This window comes from Argiope bruennichi, chromosome 1 (genome assembly GCF_947563725.1).
Source record: "Argiope bruennichi chromosome 1, qqArgBrue1.1, whole genome shotgun sequence".
NCBI classification, from domain to species: domain Eukaryota; kingdom Metazoa; phylum Arthropoda; class Arachnida; order Araneae; family Araneidae; genus Argiope; species Argiope bruennichi.
In genome coordinates, this window is record NC_079151.1 from 22,629,457 (window position 1) to 22,656,925 (window position 27,469).

The 27,469-nt window shown below is 25.2% G+C and overlaps 2 protein-coding genes across 4 annotated transcripts in view; one reads left to right on the forward strand and one right to left on the reverse strand.

Annotated features, from left to right (window-relative positions):
• The window catches only part of LOC129970387 (calpain-C-like), a 36,094-nt gene extending 26,543 nt beyond the window's left edge, over window positions 1–9,551 (forward strand). For both annotated transcript variants that reach the window (XM_056084454.1, XM_056084455.1), the window contains exons 12-18: window positions 2,477–2,762; window positions 2,848–2,906; window positions 4,726–4,794; window positions 5,214–5,292; window positions 8,886–9,002; window positions 9,090–9,148; window positions 9,462–9,551. In XM_056084454.1, the coding sequence (XP_055940429.1) occupies window positions 2,477–2,762; window positions 2,848–2,906; window positions 4,726–4,794; window positions 5,214–5,292; window positions 8,886–9,002; window positions 9,090–9,148; window positions 9,462–9,488 (696 nt within the window). In that variant the 3' untranslated portion in view covers window positions 9,489–9,551. The remainder of the gene's footprint in view (window positions 1–2,476; window positions 2,763–2,847; window positions 2,907–4,725; window positions 4,795–5,213; window positions 5,293–8,885; window positions 9,003–9,089; window positions 9,149–9,461) is intronic.
• On the reverse strand, window positions 8,854–27,128 carry LOC129970413 (beta-1,4-galactosyltransferase 4-like). 2 transcript variants are annotated; one of them, XM_056084458.1, is made up of 7 exons: window positions 26,727–27,128; window positions 24,969–25,204; window positions 21,437–21,624; window positions 17,806–17,928; window positions 11,724–11,819; window positions 11,371–11,408; window positions 8,854–9,793 (listed from the first exon to the last, which is right to left on the reverse strand). In XM_056084458.1, exons 1-7 carry the CDS (start codon window positions 26,968–26,970, stop codon window positions 9,744–9,746), a joined length of 975 nt encoding a protein of 324 aa, XP_055940433.1. In that variant the 5' UTR covers window positions 26,971–27,128; the 3' UTR covers window positions 8,854–9,743. The 2 variants fall into 2 exon arrangements, with proteins under 2 accessions (XP_055940433.1, XP_055940432.1); XM_056084457.1 differs by lacking the exon at window positions 11,371–11,408.
• Between the last annotated feature and the right edge of the window lie 341 nt (window positions 27,129–27,469).

Here is a 27,469-nt window from a genome sequence, read left to right on the forward strand (position 1 = left end):
GTGTTTGTTTTTCAATTCCTACTATTAGTTCGCACTCTCCCTACATATATTGATATATTTTGTTCAAATTTTCAATGGTTAATAAAATACTTTTTATTCATCCACTCGAGTTCAAATAATTTTTTTAAACTTGTAGTGGATAACACTTGAAATTAATGCAGTTTTTTTAAATATTAATTCATTAATTATTAAATTTAATTAATTTTTAATACTTTAAATAGAGTTTTAGCAGTTTGTACTGAAAATTGAAATCAACAGGCAGTAGCTCAACCGGTAAAATGCAAAGATTTCAGTATTTTTCACGTAAAGGTGAAGAATGCGAGTTCAATTCTTGCGAAAGTAGAAATTGGCTTAATTTTTTTTTATATATTACTTGTTTAATTTATTGACACCAATGATAAAATTTCAAATAATATCATTAAATATTATCTTTCAATAATGCAATAGCAGGCGAGGAGTTTATTTTCTCAAATGTTTAACCGAAAATTTTTTACGTCACCTTGTTATAACTTATGTTGGCAAAACAAAGAATGAAATAACTAGTTATCTTAATAGACGAGCGTAAACGTTCGTAAACTTTCCGAAAATTTAGCGCACAAAATTTTATTTTAATAAGCGGTGCAATTGTCAAATAACTCAAGAATTGTTGAAATTCCTTTAAATAACAGTTTCAATCGCCAATTGTTGAGACCCTTTATGATTTTAAATTGATTTAACTCTTCTTTACTTTATTTAAGAATAATTTTCTCAATTAACAGCTATATAATTAAGGTTTCACTTTGAAATGATCATAAAAGGAAAACTGCTGTTATCAAACATGGTAATAGTTTAAAATAAGTCATGGAAATTTCTTTTCCGGCAAAAAAGTTCAAAAACTCATCATCAAGGGAGAGATGGCGCTGTATGCAAAATTGTGAAACGAAATAGGACATGAAAACATCGGTTTAAAATGTGTTTAATCATTTGTGAAACGTATTTGCAAAGCATGCTATCTCAAAAAGCACTGTTTATGAATCTGAACAATTTGGTGGAAGTGAAAGATGCGATACACCGACATGTGCGTAACATTCCTCCTGCTATGCTAAGAACTACTGTTGAGAATGCAGTAATGCGATTTAACTTGTTTTCAGAAAATGGTGGACGTCACATTGAACATGCTTTGTAACACGTTTTAGAAACGATTAAACACATTTTAAACCAATGTCTTCCTTCATGTACTATTTTGCTTAACAATATTGCATGCAACGCCATTTCTCACCTGGTGGTGAGTTTTTGAACTTTTTTTTTGGGGGGGGGAGAAGAAATTCCTGTGACATTCTTTAAACTATTACCGAGTTTGATAACCTTTGGTTCAGTAGTTTTCCTTTTATGACCATTTTAAAGTGGAAGTTTAATTATAACCACCCTGTATATGATAAATTTTTGCCAGAAAGATTCCGGAATGTTTAGCGCACTTTTCATTTTCACTTGATAAGTAGTTTACATAATTAAGAAATAAGATAGTTTGTTCAGCACATAGTCATAGACATTAAAGAAATTTTGGTTACACCAACAGAAACGTATTCAACGCACCAAGAGAAGGCATATTCAGTGCTTCAAGAAGGTGCAATGAATTAAAAAACAATGCAAGCCACTCAGATTTTGATTATTCCTTTACTGTTTACTCCAAAGCGATTTTTTCCCCTTTCATGGGTTTCCTGGTTACATGGATGAAAAGACGTCGAATAGTAAACAGTTCCCCATTTTTTCCCCTAGGGTTATAGTAATAATGAGGGATTCAGTTGCCACCACTCCTATGACAGGAAGTACTTCCTGCGCAAAGGATTGGACCGTGGTCAAAATTTAATCCTTAGTTATTGTGTTAATACTTTAAAAAATTTCGTTTAGATTACCTCAGATACCAAGGTGAGCCCAAACAGTTTACTTGTTATTGACGGTAACGCATCCTTTCAGTAAAACTAAATTGCAGAATTGAGAATTTTTTTAAAAAAATCTAGGAATAGAAATTAATAGCAATCTAGGTAACATTGAATTCAATTTTGATTCTGAAATTGCTTTATTTTAAGCATTTTTAATAACAATAGGAGTATCTGCCAGTAATTTCTTTATTTTTTAATGTCTTTTACATCTCATTTCGATAAATCAAAATCTATGGCAAGATATCCTGGTAGTAATGTCTTTGGATCTGAGAAAAGCCAATCCCCCTCCTTAATAATATCCAGGTTGTTCAGTGCATTTTTGTTGTTGTTAGAATCTTGAAGACTTCAAAGTCATTTTTGAAATGTCAGCATAAAGTATAAGATATGATCAACGAATTTTATTTCATAATATGATAAAAATGCATTGAACATTTGAAAAAAAAAAAAATGCTGCTTATTCTTGGAAACAGTAGTTGTTGAAAATGCTTCAAATATTTTCTATAAAATTATTTTCAAATAGTATGATGCAATTTCTATCACAAAATATGTATTTCAAGGTTTCAGTACGCTGCCACTTAGAACAAGGGTACTTTGTTCTTCTTCCAACCACGTTCGAACCATGCCAAGAAGCCAACTACACTCTCCGAGTGTTATCGACTAAGCCAATACGAATGAAGCTCTTGGACTGTATCCCCAGTTCTATGAAACCAGCAATCATCCAAGCACCAATTACTAATGACAAAATCAGTTCATATGAAGCAGTATTTTTGCGACTGGCAGACGAACATAAAACGATTTCAGCCTTCGAACTTTTAGAGCTTCTTGAAACATGTTTGCCAAATGGTAAGAATCATTTTATTATAAAGCTCAATAAGTGGTGTTATTATAAAACACAATTGTTCTCAATTATTTCTTTTCATTCTTGCAGATTATGTCAAAAGTTGTGCTACCCTAGAAGTTTGCAGACAAATCATACTGGCCTTGGATGTATCCTTTAATACATTTAGAGTTACAAATAATAATAATAATACGACTTCATATTAATGTTATAATATTGTTACCTGTTGCAACCAAAGATAATTCATTTTTATACTACTATAACTACTGCTATTGTCCGATAAAATTCTCAGAATGCCTCTTTTTTTCATAAAAATGTCTAAGTAATCAAAAAAGTACATCTTATAATATTAAAATGATCAGATGCTACAATAAAAAAAAAGTCATAATTCAGTAGTATATTATGAAAAGGAAGAAAATTGCTAGAGTTATCCACACATATATAAAGAAATTCATTTGCATATTTTATAAATCTACCATTGTTATCCTACCTTGATAATAGAAAGAAGACAGTCAAAGATAATTCTTTTAAAAAATAATTAAAAGAAATTTTGGATTTTTTTTCCACTATGATATCTTTAAAATGATTTTATCTCACAACAATGATTTTTATACAATTAAAAAAATACCTTTTACAATATATATATATATATATATATATATATATATATATATATATATATATATATATATATAGCTGGTCCCTAATTTTAACATTTAAAAAATAATTTTATGTTTTTCAAAAATTGTAAAATAATGTTTTTGAATTGAGAATCAAATTCATTTCACCTAATTTAGGTTACTGAGGTTAGATTTTGCTTTTCATAATGGTATATTTCACAAGATGGTATATTACATTTTATTTTTTCATTATTTTTTTTTATTTTAATTTTTGCTTTATATATTTGCAATTTTTTTTTGATAGTTAAAAATATTATTTAGGTGCTTCAAGATTCCATTCAATAAGTTCTACATTTAAAATATTTTCTCACACCAACTACAAATTGATGCTGTTTGTAGTATGATAAAGATCTTTTGCTTTTGAATTACAGTTATTATTATTCACAATCGTTATGAGCTTACATTCTTTAAAACAACTTGATTAAAAAAAAAAAAAAACCTTTATTGTTTACAAAATTTATTAGTTAAAAAATTCAAACAATTTAACATTTTTTAACAATATTTTACTTCAAGCATGCTGTAGCTACCTAATTTAATTTCTTTTTCAAATTTTTTAACTTACCAAATTGGAATAAACTTAACATCTAATAATTATTTCATTTTTTTTGTCATTATTTGAAAGTAGGGTTAGGAAAAAATAATTTATAGGGTTAGGAAACAAGATAAATTTCATTTTCCTTTAAATATTTTCTTATCTGATCAAACAGCAAAATACAATTTAAAACTCTTATTCATTGAATATTAGTAGTAATTTAAAATCTAGGAAAATATTCTATGTGAAAAGGTAAGTCAATTACAACAGTAAGGAAATTTGTTTTTTACTAAAGAAAAAGGAATTTCTTGAAAACATACAAAAACAAATAAATAAATAAAAGATATGATTTTGAAATGACAAAATTACTTCAAATATATGGTATTTAGCAATGTTAAGCAGAAAATATAATTATTAAAAGCAATAAACTACAAATATGAAACAAATAATTTCAGATAATAGTTACATAATATTCTTTATCTACAATGGATTCTTGAAAGAAAATGATAAAATTAGCATGTATTTATAATAGTGGTGCCTTACACAGTATAAAAAACGTGTATGACAAAAGAAAAAAAAGAAATGGACATACATTAGCAAATAAGTCAAAAAATATTTATAATATCCATAAATGCACCAGGGAAATCTTATGCAAGATTTGCATTTGAGCAAATTTTATAAGAAAAATAATGCTTTTAAATGTTTTATAAAAGCATAAGTAACTTATGGATAATAATTTCTTAACAAGTTTCTCAGAAGAGTGGAAGTGGAAGACTCAAATATCAGGATTATAAAAATCTTATGTGCAGTTTAAAATTGTGGCAGGTCAGTATCAGTATCACATCCAACATATATTTATGTTCTTTTTTTTTATTTGTAATCCATTCAATGACTGTTAAAATAAAGTTACTTCTTTTTAAGTTATTGAATTGGGGAAATTTACAGCATTTTATTTGTAGAAATATCACACTCAAACTTTAATTATGTAAAAAAAAGTAATGGTACTTTGAAATTTTTCTAAGTGTATTCAGATTTTTGATCAGAAATCTGAACAGAACAGCAGTATTTACCTATATTTATAAATATATTGTAAAAACACACACTTTTTATATAATTTGAAAGCATAACATTGGTATATGAAAGAATGAATGGCCACACTTTTAGGTTTAATTTTCTTTTCCACACACTCAAAAAAAAAAAAAAAAATGCAATTTATAAATATTTATTTTGGATTTTACTCCCAGACAATATTTAGAAGTCACAGCAAAGGATCATCTGGAATTTTACGAGCGGAAAAACTAAGAGGAGCCTTAATGGATGTTGGTAAGTAATTGTTTTAAAACACATTTTGAAAAATATTTCAAATCAAAATTATTGTATCTATTTCTATATAAAATAAAAAGAAAAATTTAACGGAAGTTCAAGCCAAAGCATATCACTAAACTGTTAAAAAAATAATAAATAAATAAAAATAAACAATATAAACTCATCAGTTGAGAAATAATAATGTTTGGATTTACAATGTCCATTTTGTGCAAAACTACAAAATAATATTTTTATAATTTTGTAGTTTATATTAAATATTAAAACTGAATAACTGAATATTAAGATTAACTGAAATATTAAAAAAAATGATCAAATAATTATTTCATTTGATTAATAGTCTTATGATAAAGACAAGAGATATGAAGAAATAATTTACTTTTTAAAGGGCATATTTCAAAAAGCATTTATAAAAAATGATAAAAGTTAAAGATAAAAGTAATAAATAATTTAAAATAAAAAATTATTATTTTAATATAATTAAATCATACACTGAAAAATAGGATACTTTTTTTAAAGTCCACCAAGCAAATTTAGCTGTACATCATTTTAATAATATATTTCAATCTAAAATATATAAAAGTCATGTAATCTAGTCCCAGAAAGACCATACAAATTTGACATTTCATTTTGAAAAACTCCATTTCTAGTTTCTAAAGCAAATATGACATCATAAACACAAAACGATGGAATATTGTTAATTTCCAATCTAATTTGTTAGAACAAAATTTTCTTGATATGAATTATCTTCGATCATGTACAATGTGCTTTCTTTCTGAATTTTTAAATTGTGATTGAGAAGAATTCTTAGTGATTAACATATTCTAAAATGATGGAGAATTTTAAAAAATGATTTACAGAGACCAATACTAATAAGATGTTTTAATACTAAGAATTTTTTAAAAACTGTTTTTAAGTACAGTTCATGTGCTGAAAATAAATTTGAGTTTAGCTTTTCCCCATCAGTTCGTCAGATATGATGGTAGGATTATTTATATTAACAAATTAAATAAGATTTTTGGTAAAGGCATGGAATTAAAATTACAACTAAGTATTTTGAAGCTGTTGACTGATGCATGCAACATAATTTTCAGTCTTGTGGCCACTCAAAATTAAGAGGGTTGAAGCTATTTATAACAAGAGGAGGGAAAAAAAATGTCCATGTTTTCGTTCTATCTCATTCATAGGAATAAAGAAATAAAGTGTGTTGAAGAGATGTTTAATTCGGGACTATAAAAAAATTCTAATTTTTAAAAAAGTTTTTCTGAATTTATTCCCCAATTTTTTTTTTCCCCCTCCTATGTATGTAAAATAAGATCTAAGTGGTGAGAACTTTCATAAACTGAATCAATAACTTTAACTTTATATGCAGAGGAGGCATTATAATCTTGTCTCATCTAATACAGGATTCACAAATGACTAGCAATTGTATTCTTCTAGTAAGCCACTCTTATGTAGTTTGATTTGGATTTATTATCCTATAAGCATAAAAAACAAGGATATTTTGCATGGCCCCTTAGCTGACCAAGGACAAAGTTAGCCATTTTTAACTTCACACAAATTATGATATGTCACTGATGTTCATAAAACTGAATCTTTTCCATGACCAGAGCTATACTTTTTTACTCCTCACAAGATTTCTAACATAAAAATAAATGTTACCATAATTTCTTTTCACACAACTGATTTATTCAAAAAATAATTTATTCTTTAAAATTTAAAATAATTTTAATTTAATTAAAAAATTTAAAATATTCGTCTATATTGGATCTCAAAAGGTAGAGAAAAGTGGACTTCACATTGAAATGTATGCATTAAATTTAGTCAAATTCAATTAAAAAATTGCAGACATCAAACTTTTTTTTCACTACTATTGCCATATTCTTAAAATGTAAAAATTATATTTTCAAATGGAATGGAAAGAAATCTAGGTGAACTTTTATTATAATATTACTATATAATTTTATATTTAATATTTTTTTAAATCACTTTTAATTGGAATGAAAATACACACATCAAATTAAAAAGCAAATAAAGATTTAAAAGGATATTTAATCAACAGTTGAAGTAAAGTACACTTTGCATAGATTGCACAACATATTTTATGATGTTTAAACAAGGCCACAGATATTTTAAAAATATTTTAATAATTTTTTAGAGTTCTAAAATATATGGATACAATAAACATCTCCATACATTTCACAGGCATATTAGGTATAAAGTGAAATAAAAAATAACTTTCTTTTTATGTACATTCTGTACAAACAAATTCAATGAAGGCATGATTCAACTGTTCCACTAATAAGATATTACTAATTGCTCACTGCAGGCACATTCTAATTTAATTACAATTAATTTTTAAACAAAAATCTTATTAAGTACTATTAATATACACAATATATAAAAAAAATTAGCTGTACACCTTTTCTACAACTCACTGTAGAATATCTATAATACTGCACTTTTTATTTACATACATCTACAATGGAAAACGTATTATATATAACTATTCAAAATTATTGTTGACTTTTAGAATACTTTTCTAACAACAAGAGAAAAAATTCAACAAATCTGAATTATGTTTCATGTTCTTATGTTTTCAAAAATTAAAAGATACTTTTAGATATTTTTCATTTGAAGGAATCCAAGATTCTTAATTTGTTTTTGATTTTTTTAAAAAAATCTCTTTTCCTTAATCATTAAAATGAGGGGGAAGGATCTTCATTCAGTTGTAAACATTATTAATAAAGCAGACATTATTAATAAAGTCTTATTACTATACATTTTCATACATAAATGTTGATTAAAAACATATAACATGACAAAAATAAGTTGAATTTCAAACAATAATACTGATTTATATTTTGATGAACATATTATCTGAAAAATAAGGTGGAAAAAACTTTTTCAAAATTTTCTATAATAATGTATTGATAGTTATTCATATCTATAAAATACATGGATGGAATTAATGGACACAATTATTATAAGACCAATAAGAAAATTACCATTATATATTTATATAAATACATACTACATAGAAAACAAACAGATTTACTCCATAAACCAAAATATTAACACAATAATTTACTAAAATATATTTATATTTATTAATTACACTCCCATCATAGCTTTGTATTTAGAAAATATATGGATTTTTTTACATTTAAAACCTTTTTATTTTTATAACAAACTTTTGAAAAAGATATTCACTAACAAAAAATAAATCATAGAAAAATTAATCTTTCCAAAAGGTAAAAATTATAAATTACAAATAAAAATTGCATTGTGCAAAAAACATTGAACATACAATAATTAATTTCACAATAAGAACATATATACAAATAAATAATAAATAATTAAAAAAAAAGAAAGCAATTTAATAATTAAAGCAAGAAATGCTAAACGAAGAAGATATTTGTTAGTATAAAATTGCATTTCTCTAAAGATATATATATTTTTTAAATCTTTGTTTCTATAAAAAATAAAATTTTAGGATGTAAATTCTGTATAACTATAATGCATAATATTCCTTTCATGTAATTATATTGATAGTTTCAATTTTTATGATTCTTTTTTCACAATTATTTCAGGCTTTCAGGTAAATATTGATGCTCTATCACTGCTGGTACTAAGATATATGCGAAAAGATGGTACATTACGATTTGGAGATTTTGTTCTGTGTATATTACACTTGATGGTCGCTTTCGGTAAATATATAAACAATATAATATTTGAGGAATATTAGTAATCAAAGATAAAATAAAACATTTAAAAATATATATATACTTTTATAGGTACTTTTGAAAAGAAAGACTTACTGCAAAATGGATTTGTGAAGACAACTCTGTCCGAAGTAAGTAATTGAAAATTATACACACTATATTTGAATTAAATAGTTTATATTAATTTTGTTAAGTAAATGATTATTGTAAAAATCATGTATTTCTTACTAAATGTTGATAATATAATATACCAGCAAATAAAGTCTTATTTACTATGAAATTATTCATTTCATAAATAAAAAGTTACATTTTTATGATACAATTTAGATTAATATTTCATAATTGTCAATACTATTTAAATTTCTCCTTAAAAAGAAATACACTTCATAAGTGAATGCATATGAAAAATATCAATTGAAATAAATCTATGAAAAATCTTTTCAGTGGCTTCAGGCATCCCTGCAATGCTAAGAGAGAAAAAAAAAATTTTTTTTCCTGATGTGTCAAACAAACTGCCAATCGACTTCATAAATATATTTAAGAATGCATCATCATTGTTCATAAAATGTATCTTATAAATTAAATTACTTATTTTAATACTTGCTGTTTTATTTAGAAGCTCAATTAGTAAGATATTCTTAACATGTTATTTTGGCTTCACATCTACTAATATCCTTGTATACAGTGGAAGTGAATCAATTGACAAAATTTTATAATCCAGAGTATTTAAACCATCTCTGTCCATTCTCTCCTTAACAGTTTTAAGTAAAAGGAATCTGAAACACAATAATGTTGAAAAATTTATATAAATTTTGAAAATGTAAACTCCAAACATTATAACAGTTTGTTTCAATATTTTAATTATAATATTGAGACTGTATTGAGATCATATAATTATTTTATTAAAATATTGCCATTTGAAATCAAAAGTAAGATAAATAATTTTTGAAAATTGATCTATGCTCACACTAAACATAATTACAGGAATGACTCAGAATTATATTTGCACATAAATATTAACCCGTGATTCTCTTTAATCTGAACATAAATGGTTTTGAATTGCTTATGAAAAATGAAGGTATCAAGTTATTTAAAAGATATTTTGTGACAATGGATGTTCTGGATTTTGTGACAAAGGATGCCACCACAGTATATATTCGATTAATTTTTTTTTTCAAATTTTAATAACTCATAGTACAAGTGAAAACAATCCAATATTATTTTCTCACTTCACTTGAAAAACTATATCATATATTACTAATACAAATAGAAAGGTTAAAATTAAATTACCATTTAAAGTATTCTCTTTGGAAGTAAATCAGTTTGTCAAGAAAAAAGGTACATAGCCAAATTTTCTTATGTTCAGGGAATTTCCATAAAATTTTGAAATATCCACCAAATTTATTTAATAAAAATAAAATTGGATTTGAATTTCTGGCACAAGATCCCGATATAGAATACGCTACACCAAAATGATTAAAATTTTCCCGTAAGAAAAAAAAGGATGTTAAGGTTGCAGAAAGTTACATAAAGTTTTTACATTTGATGAACAATTATCTCTTCTCGCAACTGATTAACAGCATATGCCAAACAAACTATTTAAATATGAAATCAATATATTGTCTTAATTGGAGAGCAAAACTTTGTTTGTGCTAAAAGCACTGTTTTTTACTAGACAAGAATGCAGGTCGGAAGTTAAAAAAAGAAAATTAAGATATAAATACCGTAAATGATTTAATATATAAAGTTACAGGGCACAAAGATATATATGATAACTTCATTTCTTACAAACTGCATAAACTTAAAATATATATATATATTACTAGGTATTATGTGAAAAAATAAGGGCTTCTTGATCAAATGACAATTAAAAAAGTACATAGCTCAAATGTTTACTTTAACAATAATACAACTATAGTGAATTGCATTCTAAAAAATATATATATATATAAAATGTCATTCTTATGGAACACAATGCATCATGATTTATTAATTAAAAACAGATGACACAAAATCGATATTCAATTAAAATATTAGATAACACCGAATTAAAAGAAATACGGATTTACTTGATCAACTTTTGAATACCTACACTTGTAAGATGGGGGGAAAAATCAATTTCTTAGATTGCCTTTTCTAATAGTTCTTCTAATAAATTTGCTTGCAAAGCATTTATTTTCTGAACATAATATATAGCAAATAAATTGAAAACAAATTTAGCAAAAGGAATGTTTTCAGAAGAGTTAAACAAATAGAGTGTAGTACAGTTGAAAGGTTATAGAATTAAAAAGAAAAAAGAATGATGTACATTCAACTTTTACTATTTATTTACAACTGAGTAAAAAATGCATACAATTCAGGTCGAGTTCCTCAAATTGAGTACCACTACATCTGAAAATAAATAAAATACACTTTGCAACAATTATAAAAATTGCATTTGCAAGCTTTACACAGAACATTTGTGTCCAAACAGGAAAAAAAGGTAATACTTAAAAAAAAAAAAAGTTATAATTCATTTTTTAATCACAGATACATAAGCTTTATATTTAGATATTTCTTGCATTACTTTTCAGTTATATCAAATTTATTCAGTTGAAAAACAATTCTTATTCATCCTACACTTAATATTTCACTGAAAATACAGTGAATATCGCATAAAACATCATACTCTGAAAGTATTTTTCACATTAATTTTTTAAAACATACCTGTGCTGGTTAGGAGTTTCTTTTTTATGAAAAAGCATGGTGAATCTTGATATCTCTGGAGCCCATCGCCTTACATTTATTTGTTTAGCTTTAAGCCTAAATAAACAACAAAATATTATATATTTATAATAAGGGCTAAAAATTCTTGAAATATAATAAATATTGCTTTGTTAAGTAACTTTTTCTTATTTATTAATCAAGAATGTTCAATAATAAATGGGAAAATTTCTCATAGAAAAAGGCTTTTAAAGCACTCTGTAGAAAAAAATTAAGTTTAATAACACAAATAAATGATAAAGAGAGTTCAATGCAATAATTATATTTTAAATGCATGTGGACCATATTGCTATTTAGTTGATCACATTGCTCAATCAAATATACTATCAAACAATTTACATCATACCAGATCAAAAATACTCGAAAATTGGATAAGAATATTACTCTATTTAATGATCTGACATATATCTTATAAAACAGAAGAATAAAGTGATTAATTTCATCAAAAAATCCTTATTTTAAAAATGAAATTAACTCATTGGTGTTATTTTAATTATATCTCAAAAACGAAGAAAACAAAATCTATTTTTATGATTGCATTATTTGAAAAAGCATATAATATTTTAATATCAACACTTTGAAAAAAAAACATTATTTCATATTATAGCATCGTATAAAATTATAGTATTTATGATTTTATTCTGAAACAAAGTTTATATATATATATATATTTAATTGTGACTTGTTTCATTTTGTAAATGCAGTCTAAGCAAATAAGCTAGACAAATAAAAAGTGGCAGGGAAACACTATCATGTTCTAACAATTAGAATCCGATCAAATGTTCAAAAGATCTCTTTGACTGTTTAGATAAGAAATAATTTATCTGTATATAAAATTGAAAATCCATTAGTTTGTTTATATGAACTTCATATTACTGAACACTCCTTGATGGATTTAATCAGTATTCAGAACAAATCATCTCACATAAAATATATTTTCATCATCTAAAAATTCAAAAAAACTATCTTTACAGTAGCATCAATTTCAAATATCAAACTATTTTTCCTCTGATTTATTAATTTTTTTAAACATAATTTTTATTGATCCTTCTTTTGTTAAAATATTAACTCCATTTCACTGTTAAACTACATATATCATTCATGACTCTCAGTCAACGTTAATGTTGCGTTGCTTTCTACAGGCATTTTTATTTTTACAGTAAGTATACAAAACTGAAAGCAAATAGTTTAATATGTATTTACAATTAAATATTTTTTTTTTCATTTTTGTAATTTCTTTAATTGTTTGGTCAAATATGCTCATATTTTGACACTTTATAAATTTTTAATGTATCCAACTAGCATATCAATCAGGGACACTTTTTTACAGTTATTTAGCTTGAGTTTATTGAATAAAATTTTATATCCTTGATAAATTAATTAGTTCTTATTACATTGTTAGATACCAAATGGCAAAACAAAAATTGTCATTTATTCCAAAGCTTTAGAATAGTGATTAACTATTATTTATTAAAGTTAAATTATAAGTAAAGATAAAGTATGAGAATTTGAAAACTGTTTGGCATAAAAGAATATGCTTTTTCTTTTCTCTTAAAGCAAGTAAAAAAATAAAACAAATATATGCAGCCAGAACTACAAGTACTGTGTCAAGCTTGATATCTTTTCTTTTTATTTGGAAATATTACAAAATTCAGCTACATTTAGGGCAAAAAAATATCTGGATTTTTAACAATAATAAAACATTTCTTAGTTAAGCTCTCCATTTTTTTTTTAATTTTTTTTTCTTTCAAATCTTAAAAATAGTTTTTTTAATTTGCTTAAATTAAAATTTTTGTTAGATAGAATAGTTACTTTACCCACAATAAAATAGTTGTCATTCCAGTAGACTAAAAAGTAAATAAATCGAAGATTAATTTGCATTTCTCAAGGCACAAATGCATCAATCTTCATGAATGTCTCAAATATACATTTAAATATATGTTGTTATATACAGTTACATATTTAAATATGCATTGCTTTATAACATTATACAATAAAAAATAATGGTATTCTTCCAATGTTACAGAAAACTAGTGAGAAATGTTAAATGAAAAATAATTCATGTGAAAGTCATTGGCCTTGCATGACATAGATTATAATTTTAGATGTTGCTCAGGTATGTGTGCATATATATATAATATTGTAAACATAATTTTGCTGATGAAGAAATTTTGAGAAGAAAATACAATTTGTTTCATGACGGAAGGTATATTTTGTACACAGAAAAGATAGATAATAATGAGATTCATCTGTTTACGTATCAACACTAAAACAAAAAGTGATAGAAATTTTTCCCTTCAGTGATTTTACAATGAGATTCTGATAGAGATTTCTTTATAAGTCGACTTAGAAAAGGGATTCTTAGATACCTTTAAAAGAATATCATACCCCTTAGAGATTTTTATCCCTTTGCTCATGGCATGGAAAATTCTAAATTCAGAAAATTTTTAGAACATGGATTAGAAGTAATTTTTAAAAAAATCGGATTTAGGACAGGAAATAAAAGAAAATTTTAGAACAAACTAATTTAAGATAAAAATAGGAAATCAACTAAGATTTAAATTAGATTATGAAACATCATTACATATATTATTTTCTGAATCATTTTGTATGATGTAAAAATAATTTTACAAATTACAATGCCTTTTTATAACTTCCTCTAATTTAATACTTTCATTAAACTGGCAGTTTTCTTATCTGATATTTTTAATTACTGAGAAACACTGCAAAATGTGCTTGAAACTCTACTTGATTAGCAATAAATATAGTTCTGTTAAATTATTTATTAATAACAATATTAAGAGTGTCAAATGATAATAAAATTACTGAAGGCACAGACAAAAAAAAAAAAAAAAAAAAGGCAAATTTTTAATCCAATAAAAGACCACCACCACCACCAACAAAAAAGACCCATTTATCTAAAATTACAAGTAAATCATTACTGTACAGTTCATGCTAGGTACCTTATAATGATTAAAATAAATTTTCTTTAAATAAAAGTAATTGAAGTCAAAATGACAAAATAAATTTTTTTGAAGTCATTTCAAGAATGTAAATGTATATTATTACAATTCCTTTAATTTACTTAATAGGGCAGGTTTAAATACAAAAGAAAGGTATATAAGATTAGCTGAAAAGAAAGATATAGGTAATATAAGGTCTGCTGAAATTCACAATCCTAATCATTAAAATTTGGGGGTAATTGAGTTTTTCTTTTCATAAACTTATGTGAAACTTCAAAATAATTAGGCATGAGTTGCAAAATAGAGTTAAGTACATTTTAGCAAAATTCAAGAAATATATGCTTACATACTTAAGACATAAAATTAAATTCTTGCTTATTACTTTTTGATAAATAAATGAAGAACACTGAGGGCACTTTTTCTGCTATTCTAGAAGTTTATAAGTAAAGCATAAAGTTAAAAGTGAGTTTTTGAGGTCACAATACATGCATTCTAACTGTTAACTATCATGTTGCTACAACTAAATGTTAACTTTACAAACACATTCACAATTTAGCTGAAATATAATTTATTTATTCAAAAAATGTTAACCTTCCAAGAGTCTCTGACTTCACTCTTACCTATTCCTTGGAAAAATGAAGGGGAAAAAGACAGACAAATAAATACACTTTTATTAATTTTCATTTAAATTAATAAATTGGAAATAGTCTGGCTATTAAAATATTTTAAACCCATATATTGAGTTGCTCTGTTAAAGCTTTAATTTCCTAAAAGTATTTACTTAGTTCATCTACAATATGTTTCCTTTTCTTCTTTTGCTCAAGAAACTGCAATTTAATGCTCAAATATGCTTCCAACATATTCAGATTTTATTTTTTAATTTCACATAAACCTAAAGTATTTTTTGATCTTATAGTTCTTTATACCATCCCATATTTTCAATTCATCTAAAATGTTTTTCAATATATGTTTATTCTGTAAGAATTTCAACCTCAATACTTTTACTTTTTAAAAAAATCACCATTCTGGACAGTAATAGTATCAGAATCTTAATCACTTCCCATAATTTCCAAAACTTTAATATATTCATAAAAACTCATCAATCCAAATTTTTGAATATTTCAAACTCCTCATATTCTACAGAACTGCAAGCCACATCATGCAAAAACTTGTAAAATTCTATTAAAATACATTTGTATCTTTTTCTTGTAGTGAATTGAAATTAATAAGAATAGAAAGAATGTTTCAAATTTGTTATAACAGAAATGGGCATATTTGGTGTTCACCTTGGATCTAAATAATTCATACTCTTAATAAATACATACTTGAGAAAGGACTTCCAAAAACTCTTTAAAAAACTTTTTTTAAAAAAAATAAAGACACATACTAAATCTTGACATTTATATTTTAAATTTATTAGCTATTTTTTTATTTTCCCCCTAATTATTAAATCTTTTTAATTCTCTTTGAGAATCTCATATTAACATTGTTGTTATAAGCATATAAATCTTTGTTTGAGAAATTATTTTTGTTAGAAATGGTATTTGCAGTTCTTCAATAACATCTTTTTTTCATGACATTGAACATTTAAACTAACTAGTGAATAACTTTTTCATATTCTATGACAAAAAGAGCAAAAGTGGATAACCTGCTGGTTAACTTTATGATTTCTGCCAAAATTTGGAACAAATTTATATGATTTAGATTTTAATGTAGGAAACTTACTCTTTCAACATTCATAACATATAACATCAAGTTGTTCCAAATTTTGACTGCTCATTCAGAAACAGATGCATTTTTCAAACACTTACATCCACAAAAATTCATATAAAGTTTCCCAGTCTGAAAATATTAAGCAGTATTCCCTTCTTGTTCCCAAAACTTTGAATAAATAATACACATTAAATTTTTACAAAAAGCATAATATCTCATGTAGCTATTATTCTGCAAAGCCTAAATAAATTGTTGACAATACACTAAATATAATTCATCACATTTTCTAAACAAATTCTTTATGCATTTGATCACTCAATAAATCAAAGAGCTTTTAATAAGCCAAATGATGGACCACCACTTGAGAAGGATAAAGACTTGTTAATGAACTTAAACTAATGAAAATACATTTGTATTTGTAAACTTATACTTGTAGTTATACTTTTGGAAATCTTGCAAAATTTATTCAGCCAAATAAAAGAAAGCACAAGAAAAGTTGAAAACTTATATCTGGCTAAAATAATAATTCCCCCCTATTAAAGAGCTAAATTCGAAAATCCATTTATCTCATTTACAAAGGTTTGTTGAATGCGTCATCAAATATTTAATAAAATTTTATAAGCTTTCAATAAGCAAGATTCATCTCACTGAAGTACAAAACTGAACCTTTTTATGATTCTGTTAATAATATTATATGCATGATTGATTTTTCACATAGTTAAAGTGACAACAATTGTAATAAAGAAATATGAAAAAGTTCATAAAATGATATTTTCAATAAGTATTAACAAATGTATGCATATATCAAAAGCATTTTTAATAAGGGAATCTGAAGTAAAAGTTTTTCATAAAATGATGTTTTCAATAAATATTGATAATATTTATCAACAAATATTATGCATAATCAAATGTATTATGAATTATAAATCCTTTCATCTACAAAACAAAATCAGCAATTTTAGTAAGGCTCAAGTTCGACAGTTTTCTGTATAAAAGATATTTTTTACAACAAAATTGTTTATATAAAACTGAAATGTTAAAAAAATAGCAATTTAAATCAACAGAAATTAACATATATCACCTAAAGAAGGCCTTTTCCCTCCAATTTATAGTAATTTAAGAGCAAGAAAATGCTCCATGTATTATAGCAAAATTTGATCTTACATATTTGGGTCTTACATTTTTGGTTAACATATTTTGGGATTGAAAACAAAGATTCTTTAGGATGGAAGCAACAATAGATCATAGTTTTTTAAAAAAAGTAACAAAATTTAAAAGGAAAAAATATTATCAATACAAAAAAAAAAGTCAATTATTATAAAACTTCCAAATAAAAAAAAAATTCATACCTATCATACAAGTCATCATCTTCACCACCCCAACCAAAGAACAAATTTGAGTAGCCATTCACTGTAGAAAACTGCTCCTTGGTGAAGGCTACTACACCACCAAATAACTCAGGATATGGTAATCTATAATTTTTACATATAAAAATTACAAGCAAGAAATTAAAAAATTAAGTGATTAAAATACGAACACTTAAAGTATTCAATAAAGATGAACACAATAGGTCATGAATTTAACAATGAATAATATATATTCTTTTCTATTTAAATCATATTCATATGATATAAAATAAACTACTTATAAAGATTTTATTTTAATTCAAAAGAAAGTAAGCGACAGCGGATTTACTTTACAATAAAGGGGAAAAGAATCATGATAATTCATATTAGAGAGTAATTATTATGGAGCATAAGAATAATAATTGATAGCATACAAATATTTTCATCATTTTTCTGCTAAAATTTCGCAAAATTCAAAGCCACAGTTTTGAGATATTGCCAGTTTAAACAACAGAGCCATTATAAAGAAAATATAAAAACATTTAGAGACTTCTAACTACTACAATAGGTTCACTGATGTTAGGTCATTGTAACAAACACATATAGCAAAAATATATCTTTGCTTTAGTGATACTTTTATTATATTTCTAAACAAAATCACTTAACTGTTTAGATCAGTTTTATTCTGGATTTTGGTTCTTATCTTTGAACATGGCAAGAATTCATACCAAGAATGCATAATTAAATTCTTGAGGCATTACTTTTTATTTTATTCAATCAGAACATTATTATACTTCTATGCAGAGACTGGGAGGAGTATAAGCATTTGAAATTACAAAATTAATCCACAATCATAAGCATAGATTTTTGAGTAATTCCTTGGAGATTCATTTGGAAAAATAAGGATCTAGGCTGTTTATTCTCCAAGTAGAAATTTTTTACTTTCACCAACTGATTTTATGCTTTGCATTGTTCAATTCTGTATGCATATACTAAAAAAGTTTTTAAAAAATGAAGGAAATTAATGAACTCAAGTTTCTGTGCTGAATTTGAAAAAGCATTACCTCCCTTTTTTGAAGAGTGAGTTGTTTCGAAAGATAATCAACCAGTTACAGATTTACAGACAGACATTTTTTTCTAACCCAGATTCAATAGCAATGTGCATACAATCACACTCCATCATTAAATGCTGAATTCCAGAAAATTTTCTCAAAAATTTCAATATGAGATGTTAGAATCAAATATATTAATAAAGCTGCTATACTTTGGGCTTCACCACTATATAGTTATATAAATGTTACATAGTATAGTATTTTTTCCTGATACTGAATAAATATGAAGAATCAATCTGAGATTTTTCCAGATTATAACTAGCCACCCTTTATACTATGAAAAAATCTTGAGCACTCCCAAATTTCCATTAATATGAGGCAATTATTAAATCTTCTTACTGATGTACACTTCAATAAAGCTGCTAAAAATCTAAAAGTGGTCTTAATGGTCAATATCAGATGATATAAGTGCTTATAGAACTTAATTAAAACATTTACCTGATTGATAAACATGTTGATTATTTTATTATTTTTAACAAGACTGAATTATATCAAAATGCAAATTTCAAACTATCTACTGAAAGTGGAGAATTTATCCATTAAATACAGAAAATATCATTACTGAGTCACTTCATAATCACTCAATGAAAGATAAAAATTCAGATACTCAGCTATTACATTTGAATTTGCACAAACTTTTAAAATCTGTTTTGTTTTGTTCATTTTACTTGTATTGTTTTGTTTGATAATCAAACATTAAAATATATCTTTGCCAACTAACTGGTTCAGTAGGAATATTGATTAAATTTAATTCAGTTGAATCTTTTAAATATAACTTCATGCCAATGATGTCACCAAATGTAATTAGAATTATTCTACATATGCTCAATTCATGGACTACATGAACCTTTCTGCTGTAAATCAATCTTTTGACATCATACTTGTATTAAAATCATAATTCCCTGATTCATCTATTTTCAAACATTTGCAGTATTGAAACTTAATTTAGCTTATTTGATTTGTAAACTACATAGATATTAAACAGTATTTTTCTCCCATAAATTTCAACAATGGAAGAAAACCACATAATTCCATATTAGATGAAATAGTGAAAATGATGGTAGTTTCAAAGAAATTGTAATCTATTTTTGGAAATTAAGCATATTTTTTTAAATTGCGAAAATTCAGTAAAAATTATACAACTATCAGTATTATCAAAAAGACAATACCCTAAACTTTAAGATGACATAAAAAACTGTTTTGTTTTGAAATATTTTTGGAAATTATGGCATAAAATGCAAAATTTGCTTAATTTTAATTCATTAATTTTCTTTTTAAAAAAATCACTCCAAAGTGCACATTACCACTCTTAAAAGTATATATATATCACATTCAGTAGTTCTAGGTCAAATGGTCTGGGCTGTAGAAAGCACACACATACGCAGAGAGAGACAGCGAGTGAAACTCATACATATTCATTGTTAATATTAGTAGATTATTTACATGGAAATTCCATTTCTAAATAAATAGAAAAGAAAATATATACAACATGACAGAAATTATAATATTATATTACCATTCTCTCTTATAATAATTTGCAATTTTGCGAAAAAGTTAAACAATTTGAAGTTTCTAGGTTTTGAAGAATATTATACTGACATATTGCTTACATAATTTTCATTAATGTATTGTCAACAAATAAGCAAATATTAAAAAGAAAACTGAAATCAGTAACAAATTTACAAAGTAAAAATTTTAATACTAACAATCATAGAATTGAATTGCCTGAAATTGTAGAAACCAACCATCTCTGAAACAGATTTAATGAAACAATTATGTAATAATAAAAAAATTTTGTATTGAAGTGCATTCTAAATTTATTTTTAAAAAATTGAGAGGCTCTTTGCTTACTAAAATTTACAAAAAAAAAAAAAAAAAAAAAAACATGAATTAAAAGATTCACAAGATTAAGAGTTGGAATTTTTTTCATTAATTTAGAATTTTCAGAGAACCAAGATAATTGCAATGAAATTATAAATTTGAAAACATTCATTGATAAGGATAATGAGAAAAGATTTTCATAATATTCTGACATGCTTGTTTAAAAAATCTATGTTATCATTTTCTTAACAATTGACATGTGATGTAATACATAAGTTTCAGGTTAACAGGAGGTTCACAAGGCATTAATTGCCAACATGTGTTAAAAAAACCAAATGCATTGTGAATAACTAACAAATTAATTTAATAGTAATGACTAGGTCAATAGAAAGCTGGGAAAATACCAAACTTCATACAATGTCTTTTAATGTATTTTCTTTACATTAAATACACTAATTTTAAAAAAAAAGCAAAATAATAGCAATAAAAAGAAACTCTTCCAGCTCATAAAAATGTGATCAAATTAAGTAAAAGGCACAAGTATATGTATAAAATAGTTTAGTGCTTCATATTATTTGTCACAAAATTAATGCATTCATGTTTCAATATATCTTTCACAATTTAATACGATTATTTAAATTATTTCTTATAAAAGAAATCTTTATACATGATATAGCTAATAGTAAGGAAGCTGCACATACACATATCTGAAAGTATCCAAAGCAGAACACATGTGTCGAGGCTCTTCTGAACAACCATATGTATGGCGAGGGCTTTCAGGTAATAAATCAACATCATGAAAAATGAAACAGCAGAAATCAGGCTCTTTGGTAGCTTCTAAATATCCAATGTTAAACAATTTACCTCGGTTGAATTTATGCTTCTCACTCTAAAAAAAGATCAATCAGTAAACAAAGAATTTGTTCCCTCTAAAAGAATAGTAATATTAAAAAATCAAATTAAATACAGTATTGATGACTTTATCTGTAAGAACGCAAAATTGTATTTACCATTGCTCAAGAATTTAAGTGAAATAAAATAAATTAGCATCTTCCTTTATATATTATCAATTCTATCATAGAGAAAATCTTTCAAATTAGAATAGACAACTAATGCAACATAATGGAACCGTTTATTAATGGCACATCAAGTCATAATCTGTAACTTCATTCATTTTAGACAACAATTTATTAACTACGAGAGATAAATAGATATGAAACTCATTAAAATTTACTCTTTTATGCTAAAATTTTTATTACTTTGTCTCACAGATCTAACATTCATACATTTTTTTTTTTAATGCTGAATGGTAATACTCCCTTTCTGGTTCCACAGTTAGCTTATTATAGTTTAATGAAAAATTATTGTATATGTAAAAAATGAATTAGCTTTCAAATGAAAAAGTAGAATAAAGTAATAATAATTTTTTTAGGCTAATTAATATTTCATTTCATTAAACCTAATTTGTTAAAATTTAATCTTAACAGCTCTGTCTGGTTATATGCATTCTAGTAAGATGCATTCAAGATATACTAGAAAAAATAATGAAACAGGAAACTAAAAACGAAACATCAACATTTAAAATAATGAGGATGATACAATTCATGAGAATCTCAAATCCAATATTACAGAATATGGTGAAACAAATTATTAAAATCCAAATATGAACAAGAATGAAAAAGAGAGTACAGTACAAGGTTTTAGAAAAATGTAATTTAATGAAACAGTTTTGCAGCCATGATGTATATTGATCATAAATATAACAACTCTTGAGCGATGCTCTTTAAATAACCCCATTCCTAAAAGTTTCAATACTTCAGATAAGCAAACAAGGTAGTCATTGAGAAGGGATGTGTGAATAATTACTCAAATTTCTGTTGTAATAAATGTTGAACAAGACAGACAGTCCAGAAAGATTTTTCATATTATAAAAATATTCTATGGATAAGACACTTTTGTCACAGGAGACGATAAATGAGCAACAACAAAGGTAAATGATAATGAGCAATAACATTTGGTCTCTGTGGGTGTTTCATTCTAAAAAACATTAATATAATAAAAGGATCAGCCAAAAATATTATTTCAAATCAATCTCTGATCAAATATTTAGATGTGAGGAATGTGGATAAGCATGCCAAAACATGAATTTAAATCCATATTATTTATCATTGAAAATCATTATTTTTTTGTTTTATAAGAAAATATATTTCTTCTCAGATACAAAATGAATTACTGACATTCATTTAGATTAGCCTGAAAGTAACGGTTACAATAAAAAATTTCACATAACAAAACCTCCATAGAGAAAAGGTGCCACTAATTTTATCATATGTCCCAAATAATTCTACATTTCAATAATAAGTTTGTTTTATTTTTTCTAAAATAAACTAAAGAATAGAACACCTAGCTAATTTGGCTTATGTTGGTTTTTGAATATGGCATACTTCATGAAAGGAAATCTTTTGATAATATTCCATTGTTCAGGAACAGTTCTTTTTTATGTTACAAAACACATACATACACATTTCACAAAGTGTAAATTTAATATCTATTTACATGCTAGCAAAACAAACTTTTTGTCTATATCCATGATAATTAAGAAGCTGGATTTTGCATTGATAACCTTCTACAGTTTCTTTTTTTTTTTTTATCAACATCTTCATATTATTTTGTTATGAGGCTAAATCTCATTGTTTCACTATATTTTGAACATTAACTGCCCAAGGTTACTTTGATTCCTGTTCAACAAATCATGTTTTAGCAATGTCTATTCTATGAAAATTGTGTTTTGCAAATGGATAATTGTTAATAGATAATGTAATTATAATTACACAACTATTAAATAGATGCAATCATAAAGAGCTCAAATACTTTTCTTGTAAAATAGGGAATATTCAATCAATGTGAATACTAAAAAGTTTCTTAAGCATTCCTAAAAGATTTTAGTATGTTTTTATAGCATACTAAGTTTAAAAATTTCTTTCTACTTCTTTTGTTACTGCCTTATGGAATATTTGCAAATAGTTTGCTTAAATTGTTTTTCAACTATGCATATCAAACATACATATAGACTTGAAATTCATGCAAACGTGATATGCTGAATAGGTATGTAACAATTCTAAATGACATTAAATGCACAGGTTTTCTATATACACATCGAGTTTATACAAAAATTCTGAATTCATAATTTCCATCCTACTTTACTGACTAGTATAATCAAAACACCACTCAACAAAATTATGGCAGTTCCTTAAAATAGAAGAACATTAAATTATTTATTTTTAAGATAATGTATTAAATTTTCGATGAATAGAGAAGAATTATTATTGGCAGTTTACAAGGATATCCTTTTGATAGAGAATATGATAGTGTATGAGAATATAGAGTATCAAACATTATGCTTAATTTTTAATTTCCTATACTTAAAAAAATTAGAAAATCAAATGATAAAGTAACTTATTTTTCTCTTGATATTTTAGAATCACAGGAAGATAAATATGGATAATAAGAAAAACAAATATGTAAGAGAAAGCAAAATTCAAATGCCGCTCATATACACATTTACAAAATATTTTTTTATTATTATTTGATTTACTATTTGAACAAGGATCAAATTGATATGGAATTTGTTTTAATTAAAATCCAAATAAAAATAATCTGAAACACTTTAAATCTGCAAATGGTAAGTAAGTACCCTCAAATTAATGTATAATATATGCTATTAATAGATGTAATAATAATACACATAACAATGATAATATACATAATAACAATATCGATAAAATATGCAAGTAGTAAAATAAATCAAATAAAAAGTTTAAAATAAAAAATATTTTACTTTTTAAATCAACTTCTCTCTTCTCTCTTTCTCCATACCAAAGCCTTCATGCTTTAAAGATTTAATTCTTATGTAGTGTAAGTTTATGGTCAAGAATGTGAGGACAAATATAAAAACAATTTAAAATTTAATTATTTTTCATTAAACTTTTACACGGTGAAAAAAAAAATTCTGATTTAATGAATAATTAATTTTACATACAAATAATAAACAAGCTCGGGAAGTTTGCCAATTAAAAAAAAAAAAAAAACCCTAGTGTAGAATACCAGTTAAATTTCCATACTTCAAATTACAAATATATTTTATTGTAATTTTGCATACAATTTATCAAATAAAAAATGGCTCAGAAAATAACCAAACTGATATTTTTACAGATATTACAGAAATAAATTTACCTGTTCAATTACAAAAATTCCATAATCTAACTGCTGAGCTTGAAGGAAAGGATGCATATTTTGAAGAAAAATGTCAAGATGCTTCTTCCTATCTCTGTATGGTATAATGATTGCTACTCGTTGCCATGCAGAACAATGCTTTGGAAACCATCTTCCTCCTGGAAGAATATTTAATTTTTCTGGCATTTCACGGAGGAGTGTTTCATTGACAACTTTATTTGCATGCTTATGTGATGCTGAAATTATATAAAAAAATTATTCAATATCAATACAGTAGTTAAAATAAATGTACATTTAATCAAATGGCTTCTTAAACAATGAGAAAATGAGATTAAATTTACCAACTCTTAATGCAACAAAACAAACTGTACATAAGTTCCAAATCTGACTGAGGGTTTAAGTTTCAAAAATAGCCTTGTTATAAGGAAGAGAAATTGGGTGAAAAAAAGAGAGAAAGGGAAATTTGTAAAAATTCCAAACAATTATAATTTCTAGGGTAGTAATTTTAATAAATCTTTTGTGAACAACTTCTGCTGGTGCATCAACAGTGACATAATTAACTTGAAAACAGCAAATTTTTATTTACACTGACACCTTATTTTATTTTATTCTCTTTCATACATATAATACATGAACTTAACTTTTTTTTGCAGAAGTTTACATACTAAAAATATATGTTTTTATACAAGAAAAAACTTTCTTTTTAAAAAAATTCATTCCAAATGTCTTTATGTTTAATTTTTAATAAAACCATTTCAGTATATTTAACTAATCCAAGGAATGATGCCAGGATATTAGATTGAAATATAACAGTTTTCAGATACAAAATCTTTTTATATCATTGTATTTATGAGATCAGAGAATATCAATATAATATAAAGAATTATAAGCATTTCATCAATTTTAAATTAACTCATAAGATATGGTTATTGCTTTTTGTTATATATTACTCAATTAAAAACTCTGACTTTACTACTAAAAATACAAGTTAAACTGAGAGTTAGATTCCTAAACTAAAGAAATGTACATTTTCATAAGAATTACCAGTTTACATGGAAAAATTTAAATAAAAACAATCTTATAAAAATACAAATTCAAAAGTTTTTCTCCTCTTTTAACTTTCTGGATACTTTTTTTTATCAGTCCTAAGTAATACATAATAAATTATTATGTATCTAGTATACAAATGCAAAATATATAGAAGCTTTAGAATTTGTGTCTTCATTAATAAAAATAATCTTATGAAAATACAAATTTAAAGCCTTTCTTTCCCCCTTCCCTTTCAACTTTCTAAAAATATTTTTTATCAGAGCTAAGAAATATATAATCAAATATGAAAATATAGAGTAATGATATAAAATATTAAATGCTTCAAATCTCATTCTGATATAGAAATAATACAAAACACTTTCCTAATCAATTCTCTAAGATAAGACATTTAACAGATTCAATATTAAAAAGGGAGTTGAACTATCATTTTTTTAAACGAACTCATTACATTAAAATATCTTTGTTTAATAAAGATAATAATGAAGTTTAATTGAACGAAACAGATTACGGAAGCACATGAGGATATACTATACTCGAGATATATGTGAAATAAGTAATGGACCAGAATTAATTTTTCTGATTTAACAGGTTATTTTATTGTAAAAGCTATGGCATTAAGGACAAATATGTCTTATCCCAAATTCTTTAAACTATAGAGTCACGGTACCTTGATTGAACCATATGGTAAAAAAAAAAAAAATGTTATACCTAAGTCGGGAGAAACTAATGGGCATAATTTGAAATCATGTGGTCGTCTTGTAACTAAACACATTTGAAGATCATCTTTAATTTCATTATAATTTAAGTATGCATATCCTCTCCAAGTCGGACACCGTAAGGGTAGAATAGTGGCCAAAATGATTGAAATAACTATGCTAGTTTCTATCGGCTTATATTTGATAAAATGGAACAACTTTCGAAAGCGAAAAGTCTTCATAATAAAGCTTAACATTTTCAATTAGGGATATCTAACTGATTTTAGATCTAATATTTTCCAAATCAAAATTTGAGAAGATAAATCTGTTAAATAGCAGAACCAAATTTTGAACTTAAATAACATTTCCGCAATTGGCGCGTTGAACCTAACAAATAGAACACCGACATCAACAAATATCAGCTGTTTCTGGTGGTTAAAGTTAATAAAAAGGAATATCAATGAATAATAATTCTCAAAGATTTAAAAAATCAATTTGCCATTATCCCTCAAAATAATCATGTCAATGTGATGAAAAGTAAGTTATATCTCAGCGTAAAAATAAAAACTTTAATTTATTATGCTCATATAGATTATAGTTTCCTATTGACGCACTATATCTTTTTAATAGAAACCGCAACAGATAATTTAGTCAACAACAACAACAATGAAAAAAAATCTGATCTGCTTTACCCTAATAGCACAAAACAACGACTTATATAAAAACTAAATACTGTAGAATGTTGGATATGGCTTT

Coding starts and splice junctions, on each gene's coding strand:
- LOC129970413 (XM_056084457.1), bottom strand. CDS start 26,970: ATGTTAAGCTTTATTATGAAGACTTTTCGCTTTCGAAAGTTGTTCCAT. Junction 17,929..21,436: donor TTGGATACTTTCAGATATGT/GTATGTGCAGCT, acceptor TAAAAATTATAG/ATTACCATATCCTGAGTTAT. Junction 11,820..17,805: donor GATGATGACTTGTATGATAG/GTATGAATTTTT, acceptor TTGTTTATTTAG/GCTTAAAGCTAAACAAATAA.